Genomic DNA, 8454 nt, shown 5'->3' with positions numbered 1-8454 from the left:
AAACGACCATAAAGATTGGCCTGAAAGAAATTGACCAAAAAGAAAGGAGCATAAACTTACCGGCAAAGGGGAGGAATCGAGAGTGGAGGTGAAGAAGGTGAAGCGGAGCGGCGCGACTGGCAGGGGAGAAGTGGTCGACGCCGAGAAAAAGGGAGAATGATGAAGGAGGGTTCGATGTATAGTTGGGGAGAAAGAAAACACACAGGCGTGTGTTATGTTAGGGCAAGGATATTAGAAGTATTTTTTTTTCGTTCAGATTCATTCTCACCTCTTCACGATCCAGATCATTTTTGTCATATCTGACCTGTTAAGAGGGTAAAAAAACTTCAACCAAACACTAACGATCCAGAGCTAGTCTCTTAATGGGATCATTAAGAGGAGAAACAAACCACCCATCACTTAGGGGTCGTTTGTTTATGCTTCTAATTGGGTCCAAGAGAGGACTCGGTCCAAAAAAAATAGATTGGGATGTTTGATTTCATTTTTGCAATGAAGGACTCGGTCCAATTCTTAGACTCGGTCCAAGAAAATAACATGATTCGGTCCTTCCCTCTCAATCGTTGGACTGGGATATGTCATATAATGCGGATTCATTTTTACCCTACGTACGTTCATAACCTCCACAGAGAAGGCAGTGAAAGTTGAAGCACAAAGAAGGCAGCGATCGTAGCTACAGCAGGACCGATCAACATGTTCATCATTCGTTCCTGTTTATTCTTCATTTTTTTGTTCTCGTTGATAACCTCCACAACAGAAAACGCACATTCTGATTTTTTTTTATTCTTTGTTGATTATTCCCCTACTCGTTCCTTATGTATTTGGCTGTGAAATATATGATTTCTTAATGGGATTTAGTTTTAATTTGTGTATATGTGAATTACGTATCTCTCTCTTTTCATGGCAAAAAAAAGATATTAAATTAACGACTAGTGAATGTACAGTTTTTATTCTTTATTGGTTGTGAAACAGTTGTAGGTTGGCTTGAAATATTGTGTATTGGTGTATATTGCTTCAAATTTTATTGCTTCAAATGATTTTCTCTTTATTGCTTCAAATCGTGTAGCCCTTTGGGAGAAAAACAAATACAAGATAGCAACATCTTGGTGTATATGTGTATATGTGTACATATTTGTGTATATATTTATGTAACATGTTTAACATTTATTTATTTATGTATACATGAACGTTAATTTCATTTATCTAACACAACATAAGGGTAATACAGTCATTTTTCATTATTCACCATAGTTAGTCAGATAAATAATCAAACAACATAAACTCAGTCACATGTGAAAACAATCAGAACTTCTAACCCAGTTAGCTACCAACTCAGTCAGGTCTAACTCAATTAGCAACTATCAAACGACCCCTTAGTTACTATATGACAAATTATTATAAATTCTTTTAAAAACATCTTATCATATCTCTCAAAAACGACCCTAGAATAGAATTGTAGAAACATCCGATCCTAACTTATTTTTTTAACTCGAAAGGTCCCTACTATTTGTTTTTGTTACACACTTGATCCCTACTATTTGCTTTTGTTACGCGCTTGGTCCTTGTCTTACCTAAAAAAACTATTATTTCAATAAGAAAAAATTGTTAGGCAGGTAAAGTAAAGAGGTGAAGTTTGGAGTATGTTTATTTAAATAAATTAAAAAATCAAAAAAAAAAATAATATTTTTAAGTAAGATAAAAAATCAAACACCTAACAAAAACAAACAATAGACAAATTACCCTAAACCATAGGGACCATTCATGTAATTTACTCAATAAATAAATATCATAATCATAAAATATCAAATATAACATAACACCTTAAAACCGATTCAAATCCCTTAACAATTCATAAACCCTAAAAACAAAAAATACAATAATATCAGCCAGTCAAAAAAAAAAAAAAAAAGCTTCAAAATATCATATCATATAAATCCTCTCCAAAACCATGAAATTTTATTTTTTATTTTTTTTTACTGTTGGTTACACCCAACACGTTGCATTCCAGGTTCATCGTCATCATCTTCATCATAAGCTTCTTGTTGTCTCTGATGTTCTTTCCTCCTCATTTCTTCTTCCATATTTACATCATGTAAAATGGTCTCTTCACATTCATCCACCGACATTGAAGATGAAGATGAACTCGTGCTCGAGGGTAAAATCGTCTCCAGAATTTTGCATTTTTCGGGTGTTAGTGCCCCCGCTTCAGGGAAGGTTACGTTGAAGTGAATTACTAATTTGCCCTTCATGAATGGCCTTTGGTATTGTGGCATTCCCTCGTCATTGATTCCTTTGTATTGATCTGTTAAAAGTGTCATACTTTTATTAGAAAGAAAAGAAAAGGGTAATTAAGTAATTAAATAAAATACCAGGTTTAATGAGTTGTCCAGGGTTAGTTTTGATGAGAAGTTGTCTTCCATCGAGATGAGTGAGAACAAATTGAAAGCCACAAAGAGCTTCAGTTAAGGTGACATTGTGTTCCACATAAAGATCGTCTTGTTTTCTTTTGAATTTTGGGTGTTCTTTCAGTTGGAGAATGAATACTATGTCTCCTGTAACTGTATCAGGCTGCAAAAATAGATTATAGATTTTCATTGGTTAGTTAGATGAAATGACCATTTTGCCCTTGCTTTCCAAATAACCAATTTCAAACTATTAATCAAGTATAATAATAATTATATTCGACAATTTTAATGTGATTAAGGCTGTGTGTCCAGATTAAGTGAAAATTTTTACAAATTTGCCCTTATTGATTTTTTTTCTGTACATACTTGATGCAGAAAAAAACAAGTTAATATAAAAAAAAAATAAAAAATAAAAACCTGAGAAATGACACTTTCCTCATTACCTTATGTCATAACTTTTTACAAATTTGCCTTTGTTTATTATTCGCTTCAATTTCCACAAATGTGACATCACTTTTTCAATTATTTTTAAAAGGGTTTAATCTTATAAAAAACTTTATATTTAGTGTTTTTTTCCGGATTAAACCTCAAACTTTATTTTTTTTCCTGAAAAAAGATCTTGCAATTTTTTATTTTTTTGATTTGGCCATTTTAGTCTTTTTTTTTCCAAAAAAAGCTTGTAAAGTGTGGGTTCTTTTGGAAAAAACTAAAAAAGTTAAGGGGTTTTTTGGAAACAGTGAGAAGATTGAGGGGTTTTTTCTGAAAAAAAAGACACAGATAAGGGCTTTTTAGGAGAAAGTGAGAAAATACAGGGTTTTTTTTCAGGAAAAAAAATAAAACTGAGGTTTAATCCGGAGAAAACATAAAATATAAGGTTTTTTATGAAACTAACCCTTTTTAAAACATCATTTATCCAGTCAACAATAATGGAAAAAAAAAAAAAAAAAAAAGGAGATACGAGTAATTTACTATAAAACACACAAAACAATGGTACATTGCTATTTCTTGCATCTAACCCACAATTATGACTTCATTTTCTCAACTATTTTTAAAACATCATTTATCGAGTCAACAATAATTAAACAAAAAAAAGAGAGAGAGAGAGAGAGAGAGAGAGAGAGAGAGAGAGAGAGAGAAAAGTAAAGGAAATGAGGATTAAGAAAATAATCCCTAACTTTTTACCATTTGGCCTTCATTTAGTTTTAATAAGAATTTGAAAAATGTATCCAATTATAGCATTGAAAGTTGCTTTGTATTTAGACACACTGATAATTATGTATATTTTTGAAAAGTACTAAAAAAAGAGAGAGGTGGAAATTTACTTACAGCTTCATCAGCTTGACCCTCAAAAACAATTTTTTGACCATTTTGCATTCCTTTTTCAACATGAACTTCAAGCACTCTCTTCTCCTGTGTCACCTTCTTTCCTTTACACTGTTGGCATCTATCTCTCTCACTTATCGATTCTCCTATTAAATTTAAATGTATTCAACAAATAAGAAATAATAATTAATAATAAGATATTATTATTATAAATTAATAAAATTACCAGATCCTCGACATTCAGGACAAACATGTTGCATTTGTTGGATCATTCCTGGGCCAATTTGCCTGGTTGTCACCCGCATTCCAGATCCTTGACATCCAAAGCATCTTGATGAAGCACCACTTTTCGAACCTTTCCTAAAAATATAATATATATTTAATTAAATTAAATTGTTAATTAATTTAATGTAAGAGTAAATTACATGAATGGTCCCTATGGTTTGGGGTAATTTGCACGTTTGGTCCTTAACTTATTTGCACGCTTAGTCCCTAAGAAGACTATTTTGCCCTTGATTTTTTAATTTATTTAAATAAACACACCCCCAACCCCACTTCCATCCCACCTTACCTTACCCAAACTGTAGGGACTTTCTGAGTTAGAAAAATAAGTTGGGGATCAAACGTGTAAATTACCCCAAACCATAGGGACCATTCACGTAATTTACTCTTGATGTAATGAATATGATTAATGTCTTAAACTAAAGAATGTTCACAAATTTCAGCAAAATGAGTCAATGGCAAAATCACAGTAACTGACACAAGGCTACAAGAAAGTATTTGTGAAAAGATTTATGATTGCAATATATATATATATATATATATATATATATATATATATATATATATATATATATATATATATATATATAAACACCTTATATTTTGTGGTTTTTCCAGATTAAACCTCAAATTTATTTTTTGCCTGAAAAAGGCCTTGTATTTTTTTCATTTTTCCGATTTTGGCCCTTTTAGTCATTTTTACTATTTTTTTTTAAATGTGAGGTTTTGTTCGAGAAAAACTAAAAATGTTGAGGGTTTATTATGGAAGCATTGTGTTTTTTTCATTTTTTCTGAAAAAATCCTCAACCTTCTAAATGCTTCCATAATAAACCCTTAACTTTTTTACTTGTTCTCAAAAAACCAAACCTCACTTTTAAAAAAAAAAATAGAAAAAAAAATGACTAAAAGGCCAAGACCGGAAAAAATTAAAAAATACAAGGTCTTTCAGGCAGAAAAAAAATTTGAGGTTTAATTTGGAAAAAACACAAAATATAAGGTGTTTTTTTGAGATTAACCCATTATTATATTATGTTTTTTGGTGGGGACCATTAATAAAGCAATTTTGCAATTCATAAATAACAGTTGACCCCATTGCAAAATTTATACAAATATGCTGAAAAGTCTCTTTTTTTTGGGAAAATTGTTAATAAAGTCCGGAAAAAAAAATTGCACAGAAATGTCCCGATTATTTAATATTTTGCCCAAATTAACAAAAAAGTAGTTATTTTTATTTTAACAAGAAATGACATTATCATGTAAAATTAAATAATCGGGACTTTTCTGTTCAAAAAAAATTAGGACTTTATCAAAATAATGGGACTTTTCTGCATAAAACCCAAATATAATTTTATATATTTTAAAACAATATATAAAATTTTCGGTGGGGACCATTAAAATTTACTCTTTAGCTAATATTTTTTTTTACTTTACTTGTTCGAATCGTTAAAGATAAAATATATAACCCAAACTGACTTGCTTTTAGGTAGTTTGAATGATGAAACTAAATTTATACAAATATTTTAAAAAATAAAAAGTAGAATAATTGTGACATACATACCCTTTACACTTTTTGCACAAGATATTCCTTGAAAGGGAGAGTTTCTTTGTAATACCATTATACACTTCTTCCAAAGAGACCTTTAGAACTTGTTTCACATCTTCTCCTTGCTTCTTCCTAGTTCTTGAACTACCTCCACCTATAAATAATACATTATTCAGAGTAAAAAAAAATAGTGATGAATTTGGTTTTTATTGAAAAATCTACCCAATTATAGCAATATCCTCAAAAAACAAATAAATTTTCACTCATGTAATTGAGTAGACTTTTCAAAGTATAATATCCTTACAAGAAAACAGTTGAAAGTGCTATGCTATAATTGGGTTGATTTTTTAAAGTAAAATAGGACAATTTAACAAAACAAAATGAAATTAGATGCCATATAAAAAACAAATAAATGAAATTTTGTCCCAATTATAGTAATATCATTCCAAAAACAAAGTCTTTTCCACTTCAATAACTGAGAAGATTATTCAAAGTACAATATCCTAATAAGAAATAACTTGTAAATCCAATGCTATAATCGAGTAGATTCTTCAAAATGCAAAGTGTTAAGAATGTAATTAAAAAATTGAAACTGTAATGGTATAATTTGGTAGGTTTTTCAAAGTTAGATATATTAATAGAAAGGGATGAAAGTAAAATGCTATGATTAACAAATAAAAGAAAGTAAAAAATATATATAAAGAAGAAGAAGAAGAAAAAAAAAAAAAGAAAACTGACCACCAAATCCGCCACCAAAACCACCACCACCACCAAAAAACTGCTCAAAGATATCAAAAGGGCTCTCAGATGAGCTGCCACCACCTCCCATACCCTCTTTCAAAGCATCTTCACCATATTCATCATAAATTTCTCTTTTTTCTGGATCACTAAGAACTTCATATGCTTGTGACAATTCCTTGAACTGAAAAATCACCATGTTTTAGAAAAAAGGTTAAGTCACATAAAAAGACATTATGTTTTTTGACATTTTTGAGGTTTAAAAGAAAATGTTGTCAAAATTTTAGTGGATTCAAGAGGGTGTTTGGGACTTCATTTAAAAACAACTTATTGACTTAGTGGCTTTTTCAAAATTCAATAAGTTACAAAAAAAAAAATGTTTGGCATGAAAACAAAAGAATATAAAATATAATTTATTAAAAACTTACCTTCTCAGGGTCACCACCTTTGTCAGGATGATTCTTTATTGCAGCCTTTCTGTAAGCCTTCTTTAGTTCATCTGGAGTGGCAGTTTGTGGGACCCCAAGAACTTCATAATACTTTGTATTATCACTCTTCTTTGGAACACGCCCAAACATGATGAAAGTGATTCAAAACTGCTGGAAGGAAAGAAATTTAGTAAATATCAAATGGTTTCTATAAAATGTAAAAAAAGAAGGGACAAATTCTAAATAAAAGAAAAACAATATTAGATTGAGAATATCTTTTTTTTACTTTTTTAGATTCACCTTGTTTAAAACAAGATTAGATTTGTCAAATGATTTTGGATTTTGTTGGACAAATGAAATCACACAACTATGTATGTTACAAAGAACGTAAACAAACGAAAAACATAACATGTAAATGTTACCAAAGTCTTGAGAAGTGTTCAGATTTTTCATCAGTGTAGTGTTTGATGTTGCATTGTATTTAAAAGTTTAAAAAATGTGTGTCACATACAGGGGTTTTAAATTCTACTCACTCGTTAAAACATAAAGATTAATTCTTTTATTTAAGAGGTTTGGAGGCTTTCATTAACTGGTAACCCTAAATCATCAGACAAGGTTTTAACAGGTTTTTAAAACCACAGCGTATTTGGACTTTTTGTCATAGAAAAAAGCATCAAATTTTGTGAAGCTAAACAATGTAGACATGTAGTTTCTAACTAGCGATTGCAACAATTTTATCCATGGCTTCCCTCGTTATATTAAACTGCCATTATATTTTATTTTGCAAAATTATATAAAACAAAAGGATCAAATCAAAACCTAAATCTGGATCTTCACCAGCACAGAAAATATCGACACTTACAATCAACGCAAATCATCAAACAACATGAAACAACGATCTAGGACGAACAATCAACGAGAATGCATTTACACAACGTCCAAATTCATCAATTGGAAACATAAATTTGAAAAAGACCCAAAACTATCAGTAATCATAGAGAGATCTATAAACAAGTTCAAACGCATCAATCGAAAACCTGATTTCGACGAAGAACAGTCGTACGTACCTAACAGAGAGATCTGATCTGTCGATGAGGAAACAGGAAACAGGGGAAAACTGGATTTGCAAGCAGTGAAATTTAGGGAGAATTAAAGAGAGCGTATAGAGACGAGGTATATAAGCGGCATCAAGAACTAGGGCTTGTGCTGCTGGTGGCTTGTTTGGTCGCTATTGACGGCTTTTAACGTTCGCTACTCAAAACCTAATTTAAAGAGATGTTCCTAAAATCAGCAAAACAGAATTGTACTCATACGCAAATACATTTGTAGTGAAGTAGTGTTGAATATTACTAAATCCATCTACACCAAATTAATAATAATAATAATAATAATAAAATTCAAATACTCTTTACTATCTAACCTTACTAAATCTTTTAAACAAAAAAAAATATATTTTAATGTTTTTTTTACTTAGATTGTTAAAAATATCATTTAATTAGATAGTTGTTAACATACATGTAATATATTTTTTATTACGATAATTATAATTATATTATCGTAAATTGTTACAAAATAATTTATTTGAGAAATGCTTGTAATCGTTTTTAAAATTTTTAAAACATATTTATTTTTATTTTATTTTTTTTTTGGATTCAATACAAAGAGAATAAATTTTATACTTCTGATTAATTAAACACGTTTAAAAATAGCATGATGTTGTAAATATTATTATCATATT

General features: G+C 30.0%; 1 protein-coding gene across 2 annotated transcripts; it reads right to left on the bottom strand.

Moving 5' to 3' along the window:
• Positions 1-1764: 1764 nt before the first annotated feature.
• LOC145094010 (dnaJ protein homolog 2-like) lies at positions 1765-8003 on the bottom strand. Of its 2 annotated transcripts, none has more exons than XM_079032265.1 (8): positions 7784-8003; positions 6717-6887; positions 6289-6472; positions 5566-5704; positions 3952-4085; positions 3729-3871; positions 2367-2565; positions 1765-2299 (listed from the first exon to the last, which is right to left on the bottom strand). In XM_079032265.1, the coding sequence occupies exons 2-8, from the start codon at positions 6864-6866 to the stop codon at positions 1971-1973; spliced, it is 1278 nt and encodes a 425-aa protein (XP_078888391.1). In that variant the 5' UTR covers positions 6867-6887; positions 7784-8003; the 3' UTR covers positions 1765-1970. The 2 variants fall into 2 exon arrangements, with proteins under 2 accessions (XP_078888391.1, XP_078888390.1); XM_079032264.1 differs by having other exon boundaries at positions 6717-6884; positions 7784-8002.
• Between the last annotated feature and the right edge of the window lie 451 nt (positions 8004-8454).

The sequence above is a fragment of the Lactuca serriola genome, chromosome 3, assembly GCF_051521515.1.
Source record: "Lactuca serriola cultivar US96UC23 chromosome 3, Lser_US96UC23_V15, whole genome shotgun sequence".
NCBI lineage: Eukaryota > Viridiplantae > Streptophyta > Magnoliopsida > Asterales > Asteraceae > Lactuca > Lactuca serriola.
The sequence above is the reverse complement of the archived record's forward strand: the minus strand, read 5'-3'. Positions and strand labels throughout refer to the sequence as shown.

Bases quoted from the DNA above. Each gene is read 5' to 3' on its own strand.
- LOC145094010 (XM_079032265.1), bottom strand. From the start codon at position 6,866: ATGTTTGGGCGTGTTCCAAAGAAGAGTGATAATACAAAGTATTATGAA. The intron at 5,705-6,288 runs GTCAGTTTTCTT...TATTATTTATAG, and splicing joins TTTTGGTGGCGGATTTGGTG to GTGGAGGTAGTTCAAGAACT. The intron at 4,086-5,565 runs GTATGTATGTCA...TTATATTTTTAG, and splicing joins TTGTGCAAAAAGTGTAAAGG to GAAAGGTTCGAAAAGTGGTG.